This window comes from Anarrhichthys ocellatus, unplaced genomic scaffold (assembly GCF_004355925.1).
Source record: "Anarrhichthys ocellatus isolate YVR2014 unplaced genomic scaffold, GSC_Weel_1.0 scaffold23, whole genome shotgun sequence".
Classification (NCBI taxonomy): Eukaryota; Metazoa; Chordata; class Actinopteri; order Perciformes; family Anarhichadidae; genus Anarrhichthys; species Anarrhichthys ocellatus.
The window spans coordinates 6,107,814-6,133,820 of NW_022280053.1; the positions used below are offsets into that span (position 1 = coordinate 6,107,814).

The 26,007-nt window shown below is 40.6% G+C and overlaps 2 protein-coding genes across 2 annotated transcripts; both read left to right on the plus strand.

Annotated features, from left to right (window-relative positions):
• Positions 1–287: 287 nt before the first annotated feature.
• Positions 288–5,974, plus strand: amacr (alpha-methylacyl-CoA racemase). Its single transcript, XM_031860455.1, has 6 exons — positions 288–522; positions 1,349–1,605; positions 1,756–1,899; positions 2,551–2,711; positions 4,530–4,716; positions 5,116–5,974. The coding sequence occupies exons 2-6, from the start codon at positions 1,359–1,361 to the stop codon at positions 5,523–5,525; spliced, it is 1,149 nt and encodes a 382-aa protein (XP_031716315.1). The 5' UTR covers positions 288–522; positions 1,349–1,358; the 3' UTR covers positions 5,526–5,974.
• A 5,363-nt stretch (positions 5,975–11,337) lies between these two features.
• slc45a2 (solute carrier family 45 member 2) lies at positions 11,338–23,924 on the plus strand. The gene is given in 7 exon segments (XM_031860423.1): positions 11,338–11,800; positions 13,746–13,922; positions 17,736–18,103; positions 19,776–19,919; positions 21,118–21,241; positions 21,880–22,085; positions 23,703–23,924. Coding segments are annotated over 7 exon segments (1,704 nt in total).
• Positions 23,925–26,007: the final 2,083 nt, after the last annotated feature.

A 26,007-nucleotide genomic window follows, 5' to 3' on the forward strand; every position in this document is an offset into this window, starting at 1 on the left:
AGATTTGCAGCTTTAATATGGAGGTGGCCGCGGGGGGGGGGGGGGGGTGGGGGAGCATGAATTTGTAAATTTGTACTTTATGTGGTTTACTTCACAATGATCGAAGCACATCCTCACGGAGCTGCTAGAGGGGCCTGCTCATACAATATATCTGTTTGTTTGGTTTTTTTAAACATAAGAATTCCTGCTAAAAGTGTTACAATTATATCCAAGTGAAATAAAACAACTTCATTTCCCAGAAATCTTGCGATCGTGGCGCTGAGTGCTGAGTCACGCGCCGACGTCACCAGGAAAGGGAAGCAGTTTGTAAACAGGGCTCGCTTGGATATCTAACCAGCGCACACCGGCAGCCGAACCCTACTGCCCGGTGGAACTGTAACTCAACAAAAGTAGGACTCTGAAGCTGCTGATTAATCATTATTAGCCGTATCACACATGGTGATCTGCTGTCGGGTATCTCCAACACTTACCATCACGGCGGTGCGTTCAGCTGTGTGACCTGTGCCCGACTTAGAAGCAAAGGTAGGCTGAACTTCTGCAGAAGTTACATTTTGTGATTTTAATCTAATGTTACATTTGTATAGTGATGCGGATTAACAAATACTGCAGCTACTTTTGCAAAGTGATATTAATCCGGTGTTACCATTAAAACGGTTTGCACAAAGTATTTTACTGTAAGTTTTTGGCACAAACTTGGCTTGCACTTATTTATAGAAATGTTTTATTTTACTCTAAATAAGGAAATAGGTAAATAAGTAAACGATGCAATGCAGGTGGTCTTGCTGTATGGCTGCATTTACCTTGAAAATGTCAGATCATTTGTACTTTGACTTTCAGAGTCTAAAGTCTAAATGTCTAAAGTCTAAATGTCATTCACAGCATGTAGGAATGAATCGGGTATGAAGGTACTGTGGACTTATTACACCTCTCAGGGGCCTGTCTAGTTTGTTACCATTTGTTTTCTGTATTAGAGCAGACTGGTCTAAACTTCCCAAAGAAAATGAAAAATAAGCCCAAGTGATCCACAGTCCATATTAACCAGTTTGCTGTACGGCTGCAGTTATTCATTATTTTCATTCTCGACTAATCAGTTAGTCTAGGAAACATCTAGTTTGCAGTATTCAAATGTCTTATTCCAGAATCAGTTTACGCTGAGATGTTAAATGATGATATTAAGACGTCACCTTTTTTATTGCAGCCACAATGTGATTTGTAAAAGATTTGCTTGACATTAGTAATACCAGTAAGTTGTGCAATTCCTAATGAGATCACAGAATGCGACGTGAACACCCCTCACTCCCTCTGCTGTTAGTGTTGCATTGATTTTCGCTTATACTCTTCCTTGTAGTCCTTTCATCATGGCTCTGGCCGGAGTGAGAGTTATTGAGCTGGCGGGCCTGGCTCCAGCACCGTTCTGCGGCATGATCCTGGCAGACTTCGGAGCAAAGGTGATCCGTGTGGACCGGACCAAGTCCGGCATGTCTTTAGATACACAAGGGCGGGGGAAACGATCCGTGGCTATCAACCTGAAGACGCCAGAGGGTGTAACCTTGCTCAGGAAGCTCTGTGTCCAGTCTGATGTTGTTCTTGAGCCCTACCGTAAAGGTCAGACCACAACTATTGAAATGCAACCCTTAAAGGGGGGGCCTCAAGCGTGTTATAGCCAGGACGTCACCACAATGTTTACACTCAATGAGACACGACATGAGCAGACACAGATAACGCATTTTTGGGGGGGGGTTTGTTTCCGACCAGGTGTGATGGAGAAGCTGGGCCTCGGTCCGCAGGAGCTGTTAAAGGAGAATCCTCAGCTGATCTACGCTCGGTTGACGGGGTACGGACAGAGCGGATCTTACGCCACCGCAGCAGGCCATGACATCAACTACATCGCCCTCTCAGGTCATAACACACACGTACACGCAACTGTTAATGCTTTTAAATTGGATGTTTCTACACCTTATATTGCAGATTTAATGGACTGGCGTGTTCTTAAAGCCGTCAGAGGAAGATAATCTTTTTGTGAGGTTGGCGATTGTGTATCTCTTTGCACTGTCTCTATCTTTTCATGACCTTGGAAGTGAGCAAACTTGGAGTTTCAGTCTGTAATTACTTTAGTGCTGTGACTGTGTGCGTGACGTCAACCGTTTCAATCCATCAATAATCAAAACAAACACGAAAGACAACACAACCAAGGTCGGTGCTAGTTGCTTTCAGTACAGCATGGTTGGTAACATCGAAACATAGACAAACTCAACAGACCTTATTCACATAGTATTCTTTCCCATTATTTCATTTGCCAACCAGGTGTGCTTTAGATAACACTTAGTATGACTTTGGAAATCTGCAAGGAAAATAACTATTCCAATGCAATGGGAGGTCCACAGCAAGAAATCATACACAACAAATAAATACCACCTGTTGATAAACTGATATAAATGACTCATACATACATACATACATGTACTACCCAATAGATACTTAGCATATGAGGTAGGTGCACTTGTGCAACACATTTTGTGTGAAGCTTTAGTCTCCTCATTTCTGTCACAGGACTTTTATCCCGGCTGGGTCGGAGTGGAGAGAAGCCCTACGCGCCGTTGAATCTGATAGCAGACTTTGCAGGAGGTGGTCTTAGCTGTGCTCTGGGGATCGCCCTCGCTCTGCTCGAGAGGACAAAGTCTGGGAAAGGACAGGTCATTGATGCCAGCATGGTAAGCATGTAGTCAGACGTAGTTAACGCGTACTGTGGCATCTGCTCGGGGCGACTGTGGCTAAGTGGAGAGCAGGGCCGTCCTTCAATCAGAGGATCGGCGGTTCGATCCCCGGCTCCGACTCCGCTACTCGCATGTCAATGTGTCCTTGAGCAAGACACTTAACCCCAAAATTGCTCCCATAGCTGTGTCTACGGAGTATGAATGCGGTAGAATCTGAATTGTAAGTCGCTTTGGATAAAAGCTTCTGCTAAATGACTGTAATGTAAATGTAATGCTCTGCAGAACGTGTTGTTGACATTCATTCATTTTCTGAAATATAAGTAAATATGGTACACGTTTGATATTTTTTCCCTATTGTCAGCAAAGAACGAGCGCAAGCAATAACAATAGAGACACTTTGCACAAACTGCAGTCAGACACAGTTGGAGGTAGACAGTCAGATTGACGACAGGCCTCCAGCAAAAACCGAGAACATTTAATACAAACCAGGCAGTCTAGGTTGAAGACTTGTCGAACACCGGGTAGCAGTTGATGCTTATCGGAGGAAAGACTTTACAACTCAGGAAAGTTATCCGAGGTATTCTGTATTACTGTGCAGTACGCTACCAGAATGCACCACATTGTGGCAAACTTTTGTGTCATGTTTAACTTTTATTGGGATAAGTGATCAATCGGACAGCCCTTAGTGAAGTTGTTTGAAAAGCACATCAAAGTGTCTGAACCCTGCTGTGCCTTTTATCCACTGGCTGTAATGAAGCAGGAAGGTTACCAAGCTCTAATGAACTCCTTAAGGAGGTGGATTTGTAAAATGTTTTGAATATTGCAACTCCATAAATCCTCGTGAACAGTCTAAAATATGCAGCTTGATGCGTATAACACACTAAAGTGTATTTGATTGTTTTATTTGATGCAAAAACATTTTAGCTTATGGAAGTGAAGTGTTTGACTGCTACCGTGTAGGACTGAGGAGATGCTGTGTGTTACTTTCATAAAGTAAAACTTAACTATAGCTCCCCTTTAGCTGCCCGACAACTTACCGCTTTTGGCACAATCGCACCACTCTCATCGCGTTGCTTTCAGCCGCAGCAGGCTGCTGTTTTTAGCAATTTGGAAGAAGATAGTTGAGCTGTTAAAGAAAAGCTTGTGTGTGTACATTGTGTTACTACTTCAAGTATGTAAATCCCCTTTGTTGATTATGCCGTTATTGTTTGCTGTTATAAAATTACTTTTGAGAAGCAGCACTTCATTCATGCTGTGACTGCATTGATTGCAATCAGCACATAGCATGTCACTTTTGAAGGTGACTGATTCCATCTCAACAATTTCAGTTAGAGATGAATAGCTTTCTTGTTATTCATTCAGCAGCAGTAATAGCTTATGCCCACATGCAGATTTCGAGAATAGGGAGCAGGTGGTTTATACAGTGAATGTCAGTATATTCACCCTTTATGCAGTGTTTTGACAAGTAATTGCAGTAGCATGGCATTTCACCTTTGTGCATTTTCTTCTTGAGAAATGGGGCTGCATACTGGAGAGATATGCTGCTGATATCTTCTTAAGTCAGCTTCTGCTGCACTATGAAAAAGGTATATATACTAACGTGTATGGGAGTGTATACAGGTGGTAGTTTGCCAATGAATTACTTAAACAGAAACATGTATGCTCTTGTTTTAAGTAAAGGCATGGTGCTTTGTATTCATGTATCTGTCTCTTTAAAATGTACATATGACTGGAGTAATTATGCATAAAATAGAGATAAGAGATGTAGACCCTTTTGACCTTATGTTTTCTCTTCCTGTACCTCACCATCCTCAGGTAGAAGGAGCCGCATATGTAGGTTCATTTGCATGGAAATCTCGTAGCATCGGTATGTGGGACCGTCCTCGAGGACAAAACATGTTGGACAGCGGAGCGCCCTTCTACGATACCTACGAGACCGCAGACGGAAAGTACATGGCTGTGGGAGCCATAGAACCGCAGTTCTACACACAGCTACTTAAGGGTTCGTAGTAAACAAATCCAGATTGGAGGCATTTTTGTAGATGAAAGGAGCCCCTATGGCATTGGTCACCAGTGTCACACATGTGCCATGCCATGAACAACAGCTAAACCTCAAGGGAAACTAAGGCATGGGAAGGGCTCAGTGTGAAATTAAATGAAACACTCTTCTCCTCACAACACCAATCTCTAGAAGTGTGAAAGCAGCAGATCTGTGAAATCAGAGAAATGTGTCAAAGAAACTGTAATGTGAAACAATAGCAGTTCTCTGCTGATGTGGCTCTAGGAGAACAATCATGATTGGTGAAAAAGAACAGGTCACCTTTAAGGTGAACAACAATCATTTAGCTTTTGACACACGTTTCTCTGTTGGGTTATAAAAGTATTTGTTTCCCCACTCTAGGTTTAGAGTTGGATGCTGGAGCGTTACCTCCTCAGATGAGCTTCACTGATTGGCCAGAGCTGAGACGGCTCTTCATAGAGTGTTTTGCTTCAAAAAGTCAAGCAGAGTGGTCAAGGATTTTTGATGGGACTGATGCCTGTGTTACACCTGTGTTGTCTTTCGACGAGGTGAGCTCACACCCACATAACCAGGAAAGAGCTTCCTTCATGAAGGACGCCAGCGGGGAGGAAAGCCCCCGGCCGGCCCCGGTTCTCTCTCGGACTCCTGCAGAGCCTTGCCTTGCCTCCGATCCTGTTATTGGAGAACACACAGTTGATGTCCTAAATGAGTATGGGTTTACATCAGCAAACATAGACCAGATGCTAACAGCAGGGGTCGTAGAGTGTAATCCTGCCAAAGCAAAGTTGTAGAGACTTTAGAGATTGATATCAGTGATTGATTTGGACGAAAAACACAATTAGACCACACCGAATTAAGGTCTCAAATTTAACACTTTAAAGTTTCTTAAATACTTTCCTAAATACATATGAACCACTCTTCATATCGGCATAAATTAGATCCACCGCACAGCAAATTTAAAAAGAAATATTGTAATTTTAATGCTGGTTTGCCCGATTCACAGGAAGTTAGGTAAATGAGAATGTTGAAGCTTATATGTGATTGCACATTCTATGTCTATATTATTATTATAAATGTTTTTCTGGTGGGTGCAAAGTCAATCAACATCTCCAGAACACCTTTACTTAAGTTAAGATAATTGAAATACTAAATTAGCCATCGCCACAGGAAGTACATGTAAATCTAAACCTGCTGTATAACAATTTTGTAAAATAATCACAATAAAATGCATGAAATGTGAGTGTTGTCCCACTATGAGCATGTGATGCGAAGGAGAGATGACTCAATGTTTTACTGTCTGTTAAATATGAAACTAGTGCCAGTAAGAGCTTAGCTTAGCAAACGACTGGTACCAGGAGGAAAAAGCTAGCCTGGCTCATCTGCCCCAAGATTAAAGTGCCTACCAGCACCTCTAAACCTTACTGATATACTGTATATAAAACATTAGTATTATTATATATAAATTCAAAAAAGATATATGAAAATGACGGCTGTTCTTTTTGCTTAGCTAAGCTAACCGGCTTTTCCCTCCATCTAACACAGTTCCAACTCTGACTTTATGAATGTATATCACATATGTTGTAGTATAAAACCTACAGGTATGTGAGGAATTTCTGTGGTATGACTCCAAACATCTGACTCTCACTGTGCCAGGCCAAACACGGGGCAACTGTCTGTAAGCATATAGCGTGAGATTAGTGCTGGCTTCAAACACCGTTTGATATACTGTATATGTAAGCTGAATTTTGCAGAGTTGTTCTGCAAACACACGGAGGAAACATCAAAACAGTTGAAGATCTTAAGCTGCAAAGTGTAACCACATGTTATTGTAATTGTTGAACTTGAGTACAAAGTGATGCTTTTGAAAATCATTATGGAAATTACACAATTACTACAGAGAATCATTTAGATAATGGATCCATAGATTGCATAATCTGTGTTAACAAGGCACTTTAGTTTCATTACATTTCTTTCCCAATGTTTTATTCTTATTTCAGTGTAAAAGACAACTCTGTACTCCAGGGCTGCAGCAAATGGGTTGATTTTTTATTATCTGACATTTATTTTCTTAATTAATAATTTTGTCTTCAAAATTTCACTAAAATAGTCAAATACATGTTATAATTTTCCAAAGACCTCAAATGCCTTGTCATATCAGACCATCAAGCCGAAACAGAAAGATACTCAGTTTTTTATTATATATGAAGAAAAGCATCAACTCCGATTGATTCATCATCCAGCACATGTACCACTGCCTGCACTGCACCAACAGTTATTTTAAACGAGTATATATTTGCTTGAAAGATGACCTTTTACTCTCATCTTTCTCTCTTCAGTTTCAGTAGTCGTCCTTGGGGATCTCATGGACCATCTCTTGATAAGCTTAAAGTGCTGCTGTAGCCCTTGTGATTTCATGGTACTCTTTCATCAGTACAAGTGGTTCTGGGGGAGGATAGATGTATGGTTATCTAGGCAAGCCAGTTTTCTAATTACAGCGCAATTCACAGTTTTCCTTTTTCTCTTTTCCACAGTGTATTTTTAGAGACCGATTTTAAAGAGAGTTCTTCCCCAACCATTGGAACTCTGCCTCATCAATGACAGGTATATATTATTAGAAAATATTGGCGGTATGGTTACTCAAAATATTTCAATACAAAATCTCAGGAAACCTTCTAACAGCCTCTCCAGGACTGAGGTCAACAAGAGTCTGCAGCCATGCTAGCAGCTTTGTGAGGCTGCACCTCGTCTTTGAGCTAAATGCTATCGACATCATGCTAACATTCTTACAGTGACGGCATGCTAATGTTGGTCAGGTGTGATGTTTACCCACTTCACCATCTTAGTTTAGCGTGTTAGCATGCTAACATTTGCTAATTTGAACTTACTTGAAAGTACAGCTGAAGCTGAGTGTCACTAGTTTTTCAATTAGTCACAAGTAGATGTATTGAACCAAATAATATTTGACCTAATGGTGAAGCAAAATGAGAAGTTTAGGGATCATCAAAGCTATTAAAATCCCTCCTGAGGGGACCATAAAGTCTCACAGCAGTAAATCTAATAGGTGACTTTTCATGTCAAAAACACAAATATTAACCTCATAGTGGCGCGAGAGGAAAAGTCATGTGATCACCAAAGTCAATTCACCCTCCAGGGACCATGAATATCTATACAAAATTAAATCTAATAGTGGTTGAGATATGTGCACCAAAGTGATGTGGCTTTAAAATAATTGATATGGATGTTAATATTGGAGTGGAAAGGTCAGTGTCATTTGTATGGACCGCTTCACTAAGTGAAACTCGGTAATCATATTGTTCTAATGTACCATATACTGTATAGTTGTGTTGTAAGCTATTCTGTGTTTGGATAAAAACAGCAATTATTTCTCCTTTGAACCCATTAAAGTCAATTTTGATCTTTAGTTGTTTTGGTATTGAGCTCAGCTCTGAAGCCAGATTTCAAAATGAGTAGTGGTTGTCACGGGACATAATGAGGACTCAAATGCAGACAGTCAGAGTAGTGAACAAAAAGGGTTTTAATAACTCACGAAACAAAAACAGGATTGTGACAGTGGTGGCTTCAAAAAGACATGTTGGTTATTAGAGTGCAATTCTGAGGTTTTTGAAATACTGTAGCTGGTACAAATGATGTGAAGGATGAATGAGTGGACTACTTGAACTACTTCCTAATTTAACAGGGAGAATGTCAAGATGTCTTTCAGGCTTTGATCTCCAGCAGCACCGATGTGGAGAGAACCTTTAACAGTTTCAAGAAGCAGCTGCTGCTTTATAAGCTGACATGTTACTGGAGAATTGGATCGTCTGCTTTCTAATATTGAAGAGCTTTCAACATACTATTATTTTAGACCATGCACCCTAATTATGGAGGTAATTCACTGTTTTAGCGATGTGCCTTTCAGTGATTCAGTTTTAATTCTTAGGCACAACAAAGCTAAACAGACTAAACTTTACCAAAGCTTTAATGAGACATTTTTTAAAGTTTGACATTTTAGGAAATACACTTATTCGCTTTCTTGTCAAGAGGTAGATGAGAAGTGTGATACCACTGTCATATGAGAGGGATGTCGATATTCTCATCCAACTCTCAGCAAGAAAGTAAATAAGCCTTTTTTTCCCTAAAATGTCTAATTGTTGCTTTTAGGTTGCTAGTTTATTTTCTCCAAAACAACACTTCATTAAGGCATGATAATGCAGCCTCACAATCCAACCCCATGGAGAGAGAGATGGTGTGTGATCTGCAGAGTTTGTTGTAAAACACTCTTCAATTAGTGGCTCATCCATTGCCTGTTCCTGTAGATCACATGCCTCTCGTGGCAGGTAGGAATCCTTCCTCAGCTGTGTCAAAGACACACATTTTCACATGAATATGTCCGTGGGAGATTTGTGCAATAGTGTTGCAGTTCTACAGCATTTACTGTATGTTGTCTGTAGTATTGAAACGATTAATTGTTCACCTAAATGTCAGGGTGCTGCTTTTCTTTCTTTCTATGTGCAAAAAAACACAATACCGTGCTGTAAAACAAATATAAATGTTACTTAAAGCTGGTAATATTCTATATTTTGCTGGTGATTTTACTTAAACTAGCTGATTAACAAGGGGAAATGGCTCAGCTTTCATCAGATTCTATGATTGCTGGCAAGTATACTGTATATCAGTTGTGGCGTTGGTCGGCATGTAAATCTATAAACCAGCGATTACGTTTCTAGTTGCCAAGTATCGTGTTGTTATTATAATTGAATTACTGGCATTATAGCTTTGGTTGGGAGATGTGAGCGCATCTCTAATGAGATCGACCATATTTGTCCTACCTCTTTGTCTTTCCACCATTTTATATATACCATATATACCATTTAAATATATTGAAGTAAAAAGTACAATATTTCCTATAGAAATGCAGTGTAGTAGAAATATAAAGCATGAAATCAAAGTGAAGTACCTCAAATGTAATCAAATGTACCTCACAATTGTAGAATAACAGCAATTTAGTTAATGTACCTACTACACCACTGGAGTATGTACTGTAAGTACATTTCCTATTTGAGTGTTTTCTGTGTCTGCCTTCACTACGTCTGTGCATTGTGGTTATTCCTCTATAGCTCATATGATGGTTGACAGCCAATCAGACTTTGCAAGTTGGACCAGTGGCACCTCACTCCAGGCTGTCCTGTCACACTGCTTAGCACTGATTTGTACTCCAAGATTAATGCAGTGGTTTTAATAAGTATACTGGTGCAGACAAATGATCATTCAGCAGAGTGGGCCCAGACCACTGCAAGACAAATAGGTCACCACACTGGAAAGAAAGGTATTTAACACCTGACCTTAACCTGATCTCCCAAGGGATCCGTCTTTGATAACGAGCAGTTTGGACGAGGATGAAATTCATGGTGAAGAGTGAATGTCAAAAATGTCTTCCTGAATTCTGAGTTAAGGTCAAAGCATCATGTCACCCTTATGGCTTCAGCTCAGCTTGAGAGCAGAAAGTTAGTCACAGAATAGCACACCGACTTTGAGATATTGAACCTGCTGTACAATTAAATATGAATACTGTGGACTTAACTCTAACTATTTCTTATAGTTAGTCAAAGAAAGAATATTTTACAGCTTCAAGTTGTTTCTTTGTATGATCTCACATCTCTGATTCCAAAATAATTTAATTCAATTTAATTCATTAGCATTAGGTAATCCATCCAATAGATGATGAGATTAGTCAGTGTGGACCAAAGTGGTGGATTGACAGACCAGCCGTCCATTTTTAGCCTTTTAGCCGCACCACTCGCATGGCTTTAAAAAAAAATAAAATGAATTGGATTCTAATTTAATTGTGGATGAAACAGAAACTGCAAATGCCAAAGCAGAAGAGACCTGCGTTATCCAAAGACATTAAATAAAACGACAAAAAGCACATCAAATTTTCCCTTTGCCGTAGGCCTAAGTAATTCTTTTTTTAAACATATTTTTAATCATCTTTTTTCATTGGCGTTAAACTGTACATACAGGAAATCACTTTTTAAATAAGCTTTCAAATGTATCAATTAATTAATTAGATACGGTGGCAAACGCCTCCCTACTGAAAGAAGAGTAGCCAAGAAATAAATACCACTGGCTGATCATTAGTGACTGTTGAAACAACGGAATAAAGGACCCTCTTTACCACACACACACACACACACACACACACACACACACGCTCACATGCAATTCCTCACACAAACTCACATGAATTGCCCTGGGTCTTTACAGTACTTGAAACATTTAGTAATCCCCTAAATACACCCACTTCTTTCTCTCCTCCCTTCTCCCCGTGTTGTTCAATGAGTGCCACTCTGCTGTGCTCGGACCAGGAGGCAGACCTTCACATGTAAAGCAAAGATGTGTGGCTCTTGGACTCATTGCTCAGCTATGCCGTAGAGAGGAGGATTAGCTCAAGCTGAGCTCCAGTGCAAGGACTGGGCATTTGGCCATTTATCCATCACCTGGCGGACTGAGAGAGACACTACCATACTCTTTGTCTCTTTTCCCCCGAAATCTCCTCTTATCATTCTCCCTTTCTCCTTCTACCTTCCTTCCCTTCTCTCAACCATGACCCTTTTATCGGAGGACCAGTCTGTGAGGCCCCAGCCTTAGCTCCCGGAGCCTGGCAAACACATCAGCACTTCTCTGTACCCAACAGACTACACTTGCTCCAAAGAGAACTACATGGACAGTGGGGATAGCACCGTGTTCGGAGCCGTGGAGCCCCCCAGGCGCTCGCGAGGCCGCCTAATCCTCCATGCAATGGTCATGTTTGGAAGGGAATTCTGCTACGCTGTGGAGGCAGCATTCGTTACACCTGTACTCCTGAGCGTGGGCCTGCCCCGCAGCCTGTACAGCTTGGTGTGGCTGATCAGCCCCATCCTGGGCTTTCTGCTGCAGCCCGTCATCGGCTCGGCCAGCGACTACTGCCGTTCGTCGTGGGGCAGGCGGAGACCTTACATCCTGGCCCTGGGCATCCTCATGCTGCTGGGAATCACCCTGTTCCTCAACGGAGATGCTGTCATCTCAGGTGAGAAAGAGATGTAGTTTTACTCTTGTCATATCAGAAAGTGAGTTCATGCTTTGAGTGCCGACTACGCCTTTGATTCAGAGGAAATAAAAGAGAATTAATAACCACTTCTTTCCATCAAAGAAACATGAAATAGTGTAGAGCATACTGTTGAACTCTGACATCGCCTTGATCTCCTTTTATTCTGCTTCTGCTTGGAAGAATAATTGATTTATCTTGTAAACCTCAACGAATGCAAGGCAAACACATGAGGTGTTATGATCTAATTAGATTATCCTCACACTGGTTACATGGTTATAACTTTTACTATCACTTAGAATTTTACCGGCTCAGGCTTCAAATTGGCAGTATGTTCTCTCTAAAAAGAGACACATCCATCAAGAAAAAAACAGAGATTTAACTGGTGGGCATAATGTCCTCAGATGTCTCTTATGGTCACACTTTTTTTTCTGTGGTGAGAGGGGGGGGCACCCTGCAGAGTTTCAAATATTTTAGGCCAACAGTCTAGTCGCAAGACCTTAACACATGCATATGGGTCAATCTCTAGCTAAACTACCATTGGTATAGTGGATTCTATACAGAATTTTTAACTGTAGCAAACCGTGCCTTGCACAACTTGAGGATGAGCAAATGAAGAATGAGATTCCACTTTTATTCCGGCAGCTCAGTACCTATAGGTTCACCTCCCCTGATTGTATGTGTTTGAGCTAGAAGGGCCTGAATTGACTGCTCACACTTTAAACTTGTGACTGAAGTGAAATGTGTGACTGAGCTGATGGCCGGATGATGAGGAAAATCACACTGCACATTAGGAAACAGCTGATAACATTTAAACAACTCGACCCTGTTTTCTGAGAATCCGGCAGACAGCATCACGAGAAGTTCTCTTCCCAAAAGAATCCGTGACCTTTGCAGCCACATGAACAGATTCACTGCTGAGAGTCACAGTGCCGCTGTATTGTTCTTGAAATAAATCATCCTCAATACCTCAATTATTCCTTTTGATTGGATGTTGATGAGAGTATTCATTGGATAGGACAATGAATTGTAGGCTACAAAACATTTGCTCCACATTTTAGGAAATATCCAAAACACTGCAAAAACAGTGACCATGTAAAGTTTGAGGGAGTGTTTGGTTCACCAGTTTGAGAGATCTCTGTTATACTGAAACAGCGGAATTAAACAGGCGAAATAGCAACACAATGTGTATTTAAACTCAGAGTCGAGGATCCTTATTTCAAATCTGAGGCTCAGGTCAAAAGAAAATCTAAATCAGCTTGTTTGAAATCATTTCTTTCTTTGTTGAATGCTCTGATTGTTGATTGAGTTTCTATTAAAAACGTTCCGGGTTTTGCTATAATCATCACACGGACTGTAAGGTATTTCTTTCATCCAATGCGTGCCGGATAAGCTGATTATCTTTCCATGTTTCTCAGAGTTGTGGTGAATGCCACGGGAATCGTGTGACATACGTATTTGCATTGTTGTAACTGCCCTCACCGAATTTCTCTTTTTGTATCATACAGAAAGGTCAGTTCAGTGTAATGATCTGTTGATGAACTCCATGAAATTGCTGTCCATGGTATACATCTATTAACAGACTTTTATATTGTTTTTGTTCTGAACACACTCATCTCTTCCTTAAATCACAAAAGAATCAACTCCATTATGTTCAAAGTATGCATGATATATTTTTAGCCTCATTGTTCCTTTTGTAAGAGAACAAAATAACCCTGGCCTTCGTGATATAATAGCCAGGTTTCTAAGTGAAATTGTCAGATATCACTTTTTTCTGCCAACTCTAAGTGCCTTTCATTGTGCTGTGTGCTGAATTATTTCTCCTGTAACTTTATCCTCTATACTTGCCAGAAATAAACATGCAAATTTGACAGCTCCATCATTAACTGCAGTGCCCGATGTGTGATTATTTCGTTCTGTTTTGCAGCACTAGTCAGCAACAGGTCATTGAGGAGTATATGGGCCATAGTGGTGGTGATGTTCGGAGTCGTGCTGTTTGACTTCGCTGCAGACTTCATCGACGGGCCCATCAAGGCCTACCTGTTTGATGTGTGTTCACATCAAGACAAGGAAAGAGGTCTGCACTACCATGCTCTACTCACAGGTGTGTAACACAGACAAGCACAGAAAACACACACACTGTTGTTGCACTTGCTTCAATATGCATTTTTTTTATTTTATGCTTATTTCTGTCATAAATCTTTTCTCTTTGGCTGTTTTCCAACTTGCGTCTTGATGGACTTGCTTTGAATGAATGGCCATGAATGTGAGTTAGTCATGATGGCACTATACTGAAGGAGATATGAACATTTCAATGAACGATGTCGCTGTCTGAGAGTGGTCTGCATGTTCAGTAAGACTTTGGATGTTTGTTTTTTCATAAGTGTAATAAGACTTTCTTGCCCAGAGTTAGATGAGGGCATTGATACCACGCTCGTTATCGAGACAGCTTAGCTTAGCATAAAGACTGGAAACGAGGGGAAACAGGTAAATAAATCCACCAACATCTCAGAAGTTCACTAATGAAGATGTTGTATCTTGTTTGTTTAATCTCTACAAAGTGTAAAATGGCAAGTTGTTGTTTCATGTGGGGGTTATGTGCCAGACTGTTTCCTGGCTGGCACAGTGGCCATTTTATTTGAGTGTCCAATAATGTGTGTTCAAGAAATATAAATAATTAGTTACTGAGTTCATTTTGGAGTGTTTTAGCTCATTTTGTTGGTTTTACAACCCACAACTTTACTGTTTTGCTTCACTCTCACCGGTCTCACCTCTGTGCAAGTTTATGGTAGTTTTGACACAGAGACATTTTGCTCATTGTTTCACTAATTCGTCATTGAAATCTCGCAATGTGGAAAATCCCTCTCTGTGTTACCAAAAGCAACCAAATGCTTCTTTTTATAATAAGTCTCTCAGGGAATTACAGTGTAACTTTGGCTCACTATTTAAAGCAGAACTCCCTTTTCTCTGTGTAATGTGAGTTTTGGAAGATGAGTTTCAGAACCGAGCGTGACATCTCAGATGGATGTTTGCCACCTTTCCTAAACTTTGAATTGTGTATTCATCAGCCACTTTGATAAAGACATGCTGACATGTTTTCATCTGCTTTTCACCTTCAAGTCAACAATATTTTGCTTAATGGATGAACAGATTCACCACTTGTACTACAGAGCACATTTCTGCAAAGTTCAGGGTTGTATTATGAAAAGAAATGTGATGTTCTCAGCCGGTATAATGGACGTAGGCTGTTGTCAGTCAAAGCATCAATTTGTTTTGACTCCTCATCTGGAATTGGAGATTTACTTCATTTGCATACCATTTATTTGTTCTCTGAAGGGTAAACAAGGCTGCAGTTGCATTTATCACATCCTGGATGAACACACACAGAGAGTTTGGCAGGACCCGTGGACAGCGAATCAATAGCTGTCTCTTTATTTTGGGTGATTTATTAACAATGCGTATCTTAGAGTTACACAGCTGAAGATTGCTTGCTTTATTAACGTATGTAGTAAATAAGATACGCCATATTTAGGTATTATTTCACTTTCAAACCCCTTCTGTAAACCACCATAACCTTATGAAATATGTTCCAAACGAGTCTAAAAAACATACAGGCTCAAGCAAATATTCTTCATACCCTGCAAGGCAAGAGGATGTTTTCAGCGTCAGTGGTGCGTTCAACTGTCAGCAGGCACCGGGGGGTGTGAGCATGCTAGTCAGGCAGTAATCCAGCCCTGAGCTAGTCATGTGCTGCAGTCATGGGTCTGGGCTGAGAGAGACAGAAGCCAGGCACATGACTCTTTAGACGCCCCTGCCACCTCTGGTATGTGAAGTTTGAGGAGGGAGAGAGCTTACTTACTTGCTTGCTTATTTACTTACTTATTTACTACAGCAACAGGTATATAAACCTGGACACATGAATACATAATTCATTTTTAGCCACACTAGCCGTGTGGGCCCGTGAATGACAATGTTGGTCTGTCGGTTCGGTTGGCCGATCGATGGGTTCACCACTTCAGACTGAAACCTATTAACAACTATCAAATGGATCGCCTTGACATTTGATGTAGACATTCTTTGTGCTCAGAGGATGAAACCAGTGACTTTGATGATCCTCTGACTTTCTAATCTAGTCAGTAGTAAGTTGCACATTTGCAAACCAAGTATAAATAAGCAACCTGCCCTTTCGTTTTTGTATTGTGGCCTGGAATCCCACAATGCCCTGCAAAGCGATTTGCTCGTGTGTCATGTGAACCCGCATCAAATTCAACATCAAATTGCGCCTTGCTCATATTAAATCTCGTCCCCTCTCGTTTTCACTCTCTCTGTGTATATCTTTGAAACCGTCCACAGTTGAGCCCCTGTCATGTCTCTGTTTGCTCTGCTGCACTGTGCTGCAATGCGAGTTACTGCAGTGGCAGAAATATACAGACTTGAGGTGACGTTGATGACAGAGAAAGAAAAGGGAGAAGGATCTTGAATGAGAGAAGAGTGATCGATGCAGCACACAAACAACGATGTTCCAGTCTTTTAGGCATAAATGAAGCGTGACCAAAGTGGTTATTACTTTGCCTGCCAGTTGCTATGATGCAGAGAAATAGCCTCGATCTCAGGAGACCTACATTTTTTTGTTATTTAACCATTATTTTTAAGTCATTGACTCAAATCATATGTGCGTGTATATAATTGTGTAAGCATATGATTTAAGAGAGGCATCTGTCAACAAAACTGCTCCTGCTACACAATTTCATACTCATATTTTTAGATCATCCGTGTTGCATACTAACCAACTCATATACTGTACAGGCAACTGACCTATAAAGTGATGCAGATTCGGTGAGGGTTTTCCATCCATTCTGCTGCTCACCTTTCTTGAAGCTCTCATCATTTATATGTCGTATTTTTAGTAAAGAGAGAAGGCTGTGTTGCTCATGAAAGGCACAGAGAGAGATATGATATTTAACACCACACCCGAGCACACGCCATCTGCAGTTGGTGAGCCTTCATCTTAGTGACAACCATGCTAAAATGATATTCACTCGATCCACTGCCTGGACATTGAATTTGAATCATATTGTCTACAGTTTGTAGCCTTGTCTTTCTGCAGTAATCATTTATGAGAATATTCTCCTTCATACAAATGTGGTGTTCATTATTCAATGTGGATATGTGCTCCATGTCAGCCGGGATCATTTCCTAATTGTGCAGCAATTACATTAACTGTGCAGCAGTGTGACAATACACAATGTCATTTGTTCACTTTTCCTTTTTGATACTTATTTTTCCATTTGTGTGTGTGTGTACCAGTGAAAATGAAAGGTTGACACCATCTTTATTCTTTTGTTTTACAGTTTGTCCAGTGCTGTATGTCCAGTAGCCTTGTCTGTACTTGTTTGTACTGTACATCTGAGTATGTGTTACCTTTCTCAATGCATAGTACTATTTCAACAACAGCTATGACAAAAGTCAAAGCTGAAAGTCAGAGAAGGACCCATAATAGCTGATACCAAATTTCTTTTATTTTTTATGCACGCACAACCTAAGCTACTGTATCATCAAACCTAAAAGTAAGAGACACACTGAAATAATTCAAGCAGGTTAAGTACCCGTGTCATTTTAAAGAGGTGCTCAACACTAATATTTTTGCTGCACACATAATCACATAGATTCTTGTCAGCATACAGTGTTAAGACAGGTGACTTTTCTAATAATACACATTTCTACAGTATTTCACCGCTCTCGTTTGCAGCCTCAGCAGGCTGCTGGTCTTCAACAAAAAGCTCTAAAAAGTCACTCTCTGAAAGAGACTTAATTATGCTGGAAAGGAAGAGTTCTTGCAAAATCTGAGGGTGTGCATTATTTATTCCTTAGTAAACTCTGCCTCCAGTGTTTTAACCTTTGCCGCTGTGTATTCCAGGTTTGGGCGGTGCGTTCGGCTATCTGGTTGGAGCTATGGACTGGGGCCACTCTGTGTTGGGTCAGGTGCTGGGCTCCGAGTACCAAGTCATCTTCTTCTTCTCAGCATTCACATGGGGCATCTTCCTCACTGTGCACCTCTTCAGTATTCCAGAGCAGCCTCTGGGCAAGGACCCGTTTGCCTCTGACCCTTCACCTTCCAGTGCCCTCCGCCTACTGGGCTCCCACAGCAATGGTTACGGAGGGCTGGCTAAAGAGCCTGTCTCACCTCCAGTCCCTGCGTCCGTCCCAGACCTCAGGCCTCGGTCCTTCTCTGCTCTCGGAGAGGCCAACTCAGTGACCTCCAGTGCCAAGCAGCCAAACAAGGAGGTATGTGATCTACAGTCTCCGAGGATGCTCGTGTAGATACACGTGGTAAGATGATTTGGAATACAAATTGAATTTATCCATGCTCATGGTCAAAGGGAGACTTTAATATAGCAGTTTAGAGAAAAAGGACTCGTAATGTAGTCTTAATGCAACTTCTATCAAAAAGCTAAGTGGCGGTGAAATGTTTTGTTAACAAGAAAGTGCAGTTGCCAATATTATTAGATATGAGCACATATGGTACCGAGCCTTCACCGACGATATACAGCTTCTATTGTTAACATTTCTATGTTAGGACAATAAAGATGAATGCCTGGTTTAACATAGAAGTGAGTTTCTTAGTTAGCTTCGTTTGTAGTTAGGAGGAGCTTCCTGTTTAAAAGCAAGGTTTTTTTGAGTTTTTATTTTTTAAATTTATTTTTGTTTAGATTTTTCATTTTTAGGCAGCTGTGTCTGGAGCGATTATGTTTCTGGGTTGTCTGTCCGTCTGTCCGTATGTACGTACGGTCCATTCTTATATCTCAGGAACGCCGGAAGGGAATTTCTTCAAATTTGGCACAAACGTCCACCTGAAATCAAGATAGAAGTGACTTGATTTTGGTGGTCAAAGGTCAAGGTATAATGTCATAACTCAAGATATTATATGCTAATCATGACGATTTCACACAGATGTCTAATAAGATAAAATAATTAAGTGATGACATTTTGGACAGACATGGATGTTAACTGCGACTGACCTGCTTGTTTGTCTGGTTTCAACTACAAACAAAATGTACTGAGGCCTCTGTGTGTTCTCACGCCACCACTCAGCCAATCCTTGACAAGAATATTCATAAATCGATATTGTCGAGGGGGATCAGGATCAAATGGTTAACAGGACCATGATCATGATCTGCAGGGCAAATATTCAAACAACCTCGTGGAGATGATATGCAGTTTGGTAAATACGTCCCGTGCAACATAAAATGTCCAATTTAAACAATTTCCTACATTATGCATTGAGTATTGATGAATTCTTTTTGGAACTTTTTTGAACATCAATCAATTAGTCAAACCCTACCAGCTGAGTTGACTTCTGTTTGATGCGTCTTAATGAAAAGAAGAAGGATCTAGCAGAATCATGTGTAGCACCTTCTTCTTAAAACCCACTTCAGTAGTCTCGTAAAGATGTTTGATTAATATTCTCTAACATGTCATGCTCTTGCCTTGATAGTATTTTAGCTCTAATTGTGTTTGTCTTCCTTTTGTTTGATGAAGCACATTAGTGAGGTTATACAGTGATTAGCTGTGAATGGTTTTAAATGTGAAAGATTGCGATGTCATATCAGATCATGCTTCATTTAATGCCTCTGAAGTACTCTTCACACTGATAGTATTGACTTTGTCATCTGCCTTTTCGTCTTTCATCATCTCGTCTCATCGTCTCCAGCCTTTGAGCACAGTCCTTAAAGTCACTGTGTGATCTATATGTTGAATCCCTTCATTCATTCTAATGAGAGCCTTCACGGAGCAGACGTCAGTTTTCATTGTTGAAGCTTTTGAGCTGACCCCTTTAAGTACCACTAATAACATACCGGGAGAGTAATGAGTGCTATGAGAGGAAAATCTGTGTTCCAATCCTGTCAGTGTTGTTGCTGTTGGAGCTGATGTCTGTGGCGTTTGTGTGTATGTGCAGGCCCAGAAGAGGATGACATTCAGGTCGATGATGAAGACTATCATGAACATGCCAAACCACTACCGCTACCTGTGTGTCAGTCACCTGCTGGGATGGACGGCTTTCCTCTGCAACATGCTCTTCTTCACAGACTTCATGGGACAGGTAATGATTTTGAATACCACACATGTGTTCACCTTTCAGGTGTGGCTTATTGTCGATTCATTGTTTGAGTCATTTTTCTGACAGAAATGCTAAATATTTGCTTGTTCCAGCTTCTCAAATGTGAGGATTTTATGCTTTTTTTCTATTTTATATGAAGTGAAAATTGTTGGGTTTTTAACTGTTGGCTCCACAAAATAAGACAAATCAAAATGTTACCTTGGGCTGTGATTTTGAGGATTTTTGCACAGTATTTCTCAGGCTTGCAAAGGTTAGCATCACTTGGCCACAGCGTCATATTCATCCTACAAATGAAAGTAATATCAGTCTTGTGATGAAACTCGCAGCATAAAAGCATAAAAGTGTTTTTTCTCAAAATGTAGAACTATTCCTCTCGAGTATAATTTGTACACTTTAAAAAAACATGTTTTTCTAGCAAAGCCTTATGTAAGATGAAGTTACATGTCAGTATCGTTAATTCGTTAATCATTTAAGTCATATATAAGGCGGAAATGCCATATTCTCTGCCTCCAGCTTCTCAAAGCTTCCATTCTCTTTAATCTGTTTTATATCACTGTATACTGAATATGTTTTGTTTTTTTCAAACTGTCAGGATCTGCAATTTGAAGACGTCACCTTAATTGCAGATTTCCCCACTCATTTCTGACATTTTATAGACTAAACCGTCAATCAAAGAAACAATCCATCAATTAGTCACTGTCAAACAAGGCAAGCTGACAAAGTTAGACTAACAACAGAGTTGAAAAAAAACAAGCTGCAATATGTTTTTACGTTGAAGCTCCATTAATCCCTGTTTGTGTAAGGGGGGCAGACGGAGGGTGAAGGAGGGGGAGTAGCCTCTTGTTGTGTGTAATCTCTGGTTGACATGCGGAATAAAGATGAATTCTTCACAGTTTCCCCGCGTGTAGGCTGATCAAAGGATGCGTCTCACAACAGGACGCACCGCCGCGGTTCATTAACACCCGATACACCAGCATGTAATCTAAAACTGCAGGCTTCATCATCCGGGATGAGAAATGTGGAGTCAGTGGCTTCCTGTTGAGTGTTGAAAGGAAAGAAAAGATGAAAGCCCGAATGAACGAGGATGGCCAACATTTTGATATCTATATCAGTGAAGCTGTGTGCTTCGACTGCATGTTAACATGCTCATTGTCAAATTATTTCTCTATTTGTATTGCAGATTGTGTACAATGGAAATCCTTATGCAGACCATAACTCCACGGCCTACGCCACATATGAGAGAGGTGTAGAAGTAGGCTGCTGGGGACTGTGTATTAATGCTGTGTCCTCTGCTCTCTACTCCTGTAAGTACCTGAAAGCATGCGTGTGTGTTTATTTCACAGCAGCCAGCATTCATTAGTGTGACCATGTCATGAATAGCAATAGCAACTCAACAAGGTTGTGCAGGGAAGCAGGTAGTAGTGAGTAATTACCGCCTCATATTCTATTTGGGATTACAGGCTGTAGTGTGTTGCACAAAGGAAACACACATGTTTCCCCAGCTGATGTTTCATTCAAATCCACAAAGTAGGTGTGCTGTAGTAGCAGTAGTCTTGTAAATTAGCAATTAAGTGTGAAAGGGAGGGAAATAATGTGCTTCATGCAAAGCAAAGTTCAGCCAAATAACAAAGCACTGGCATCACTGTGCCTCTGAGTGTGAAATTGGCTCTATTTAGTCAGGGTGCTGAGAAATTTATTTCACGTGTTTGTTGTTTTCTCTTAACATTGCAGCTCTGAAACGAAAGGTAGCCCGTCCTATGAAATGTCCAGTCAACTTTAGCAAATCTAATGCACACTGTGGAGGGTTTCATAATGTTTCTATCAACATCTTTTAGAGGCATAAAAGACAAAGCAGTTGTCACCTAGTCCAAACTTCAAGTGGGTTTGCTGTGATTCTCAAGTAAAACTACTTTCCTCATTGATGACGTTTGTGTGTTTTCAGACGTGCAGCGTTTCCTCCTCCCGTACATCGGCCTGAAGGGATTATACTTTGTGGGCTACTTTGTATTCGGCATGGGCACCAGCCTGATTGGCCTCTTCCCCAACACCATCGCCACGCTCATCCTCTGCACCGTATTCGGGGTCATGTCCAGCACGCTCTACACCATCCCATTCAACCTGATAGCGGAGTACCAGTGGGAAGAAGAGGTACTAAGCTGACAGAAGGAATGTTTTTCAGGGTTGACATGCATTTGAGTAGAGGAAAATAAACATTGTGCTCAACCAAAAGACAAAAACAGAGAGCTGGGGGGTGTGCCATTTAATGCTTCACACACCCAAATCAGTTAGGATTGAGTTCAAGTTCTTTACTTTTCAGATGCACTACAATTACATGAGCAAGCAGCCCTGAGGGGCTCAAGTGTCGAGAGTCAGGGTGGATGACCTGCTGGTGCTCATCCACACAGCCTGGGGTCGGTCTGTCAGAAAGCTCAGGGTCCAATCACAGAGGGCGGTGTTGAGTCCCATTTCTCTGTGAGCTCTCTGTTTCTGAGCTTGAATGTAGAAACGTACATAGCACAATGGTGTCGAATGCTGAAATATAATGAACAGCTTTCTCACATATATAACTCTGGTCCTGATGGGATTGGGCACTGTGGAGGTTTAGGGTAATGGCGTCATCTGTAGATCTGTTTGGTCTGTTTCAATGAGTCAGGGCGAGAGGAGGCAGAGGGCTTTTGTTCTTTTTGCGGACACAGACAATGTTTGATGTTCCTTTTATTCAGTTTTGAATGTCAGAATGTTTTTCCTTCGGCTCAGCCTTCTTCAGTTTGCAGTTGAGTTCTTTTAACTGTTCACCAGCAATGAGTGTCAACAGACATTTTTCACAATTTTATAGACAAAATAAGTAATCGAGAAAACCATCTGCAGATTAATCGATAATAGAAAATAATTGTTAGTCATTGAAAACAAATTAGCATCCTAACTTATTTGGGTGTGAAAATCCCATTTAGTATTTTTAGGTTTGATATGTATTGAAATTACTGAGTGGCGTGTATTTATTAATATTTTAATTCCATAAAGTTGGCCAGACAGAAAGGATAAAATGAAAGAGATACTTTTAGTTACCCTGTCTGGTAATATTCTCACTTTCAGTTGAGCCCCAAGTCAAAACTGAGATTACTCTGAAAGCTCATGTAAAAGACATTATTCAGTTGAGTAGTTGTGAATGACCGTCAGGTGTAAAATTGGTTTAGTGCCACTTTAATTCAAGTTACTTTATTACACCAGGAAAATGCTCTTAGTATCAATAAACAATAAAAGCGGACTCTATAATTAAACAAAACATAACTTTTGATTCTGCTTAATGAACGAGTTTACAAATTATTCCCATTCAGAACATCATATCTGACAACTAACATCCAAACAAGTGCAGCCTCATAAATAAATCATAACATACATCTTCCCTGTAGCTTTTATTAAAAAATCAATGACTCAAAGAAAAAAAACTATTTCTGTTTGTTTTGATGTGTCCCGGCATGCTCAGTCAATACCTCATTAAGTTGAACCAGGGGAGCTGGTGATGAAATTTAATAGCATGTGGCTGAGATGCCCGAGGAGAGCTTTATTCATCATAAAAAATACAGATACTAAAAATAATATATATGAGATGGTCTCATATATGAGATGGTCTCATATATGAGATGGTCTTGGTGTTTCCCGGGGATAATTCTTTTTTACCCATTGATTGCTTTCTGCACTGAGCATTTTTGTTAATACAGAAATTACATCAAATATTGCCCCCCCCCCCTCCTCCTCCTCCCTCAGGAACAGCTGAAGCTGCGAGGAAGCATTGTAAGTCAGCGAGGCTCCGGGGTGGACTGTGCCGCCCTCACCTGCATGGTCCAACTGGCTCAGATCATTGTCGGTGCGGGTCTAGGAGCTCTGGTCAACATGGCAGGAAGTGTAATCGTGGTGGTGCTTTCGGCCTCGACCGTGTCCCTGTTCGGCTGCATCTTCATCGCTCTCTATATCAGAAATGTGGACTAATTCTGCTTATGTAAAAGTATTTAATGGTATTGTTTTAATAAATACAGATTCTATATTATATCGTCAACATGTCTTTGATTCTTGTGATTCCATTAATTTGACTAATGGGACAGTTTTCACCTTGAGGTGGCACAGAAATGGGTGTTTTTCCAGTATGTTGTGGCACAGGAGGCCAGATAGTTAATATTTATTTATTGGTTTATTTGATAAGGGACATTGCACATTCATAAAAACATTGCTGTAAATGTGCCAGAGTTAGCCAAGAGGCTATTTTTCATCTGTAGTCCGAAGAGGCAGATGTAACAAAGTAAACCTAAAAACAGAAACAACACACGCTTATTTGCCGTCTTGCTGAGAGTTAGATGAGAAGATTGATGCCTTCCTTGACTTTTCTTCTACCCCTAACCCACGGGATATCCCCGTTCCTTATGTGAAATGGAAGTCAAAGTTGAAAATTTCTCACGTAGCTGTTTTCAGTAACAGCCCTTCCGTAGTTATGTTAATGCAAACGACGATCTTTTCCTAAACCTAACTGAGTAGTTTTGTTGCCTGAGCATAAGTTGTATTCTGTGAAGATGGAAGGTTATGTTGAAAAGACTGATTCAATTGAATTTATTTTGTATAGCCCAAAATTTCAAACAAATCCCAAATTTGCCTCAGAGCGCTTTACAATCTGTACACATAAGACATCCTCTGTCTTGGGACCCTCACATCGGCACAGGGAAATGTGCACAGAATGAACAACACAATTCAATGCTTATGACATAAATCATTCATATAATGAGAGTATTAAGCAGAATAATGACGGGAAAATTGCGACTATTAAAAATAACAGCAGCAGTGATAGTAGAACAATGATAATAAAAGCAGTAATATTATTGTTAATAGTATTAACGTGACTAATAATAATAATGAGCAGTAGCTGGCTTTCGTAGGAAAACGCACAAATGAGGAGTTACTTTTTGTAAGATATCCTACAAACCGTTGAATGAGGATACGTTGACAGTTGTAACGAACTGCAGAGACCAAACTATTTTTTTGCACCAGGATGTCGACATGTTTATTTTTGTTTCAAAGTTAAGCATTTTATCATGGAGGTCTGTGGGTTGTGACTCACTTTTGGAGCCAGCCTCAAGTCCCCATTTGAAGAACTGCAGTTTTTGGCAATTGCGTGTTGGCTTCATTTTTCATCACCGGAGGCTGCCTGCTCTAAATTCCATATTGAGCATCTTTAAATCAAGGACCTGGGTACTTCCAACACTGGCAGTGAAACATATTGTACATCATAATATTATGCATATTCCTTTTTCAATAAAGTAGAAAGAGATTTCTTTTTTTAAAGATTTCTAACAAGGTAGTCAAACTTTTTTTGCGAGGGAAAACATATCAGAAACCCATTATTCTTCAAAGCAGAGCACTTTTATACGTCTGAAAACATGTCTGGCTAGTTTGTCAGCTATTTCACTTTTTTCACTGGATTTTAGGTTCGGGGGCGACAAATTGGGGGCGTCTGTGGCACAGTCACAGTCTGGTAGAGTGGGTCGTCCTTCAATCAGACGATCGGCAGTTCGATCATTGGCTCCGCTAGTCCATACCGATGTGTCCTTGGGCAAGACACAAAATTGCTCCCGTAGGCTGTGCCTGCGGTGTATGAATGGGTATGACATTTCGACAGTCCTGATGGGCAGGTGGCACCTTGCAGCACTGCCATTAGTGTATGAATGGGTGTGTATGGGTGACATGTGTAAAAGTGCTTTGAGTGGTAGGAAGCCTAGAAAAGCGCTGTAATACAGTCCATTTACCATATACCATGGTTAAAAACAAGTTCTCCCTCTGTTCTCCTTATTATTTCTGTTTCTACCCCCCAGGCTTTGTAAAGAGGCTCAGTTGTCGAAGCTTGTCATACTTCTTCTTCTCTTGTTATCCACTTATTATAATACATCAACATCGACAGAAGAAAGGTGCTGCGTCTGACGCCACCATTATTATTTCTGCCAACATTTCACAGGTTTTAGGTGTTTATGGCTGTGTCTCAGGCCCTTTCAAATCTATTTTCAAATGGAAAATGGACTGCATTTTTAAA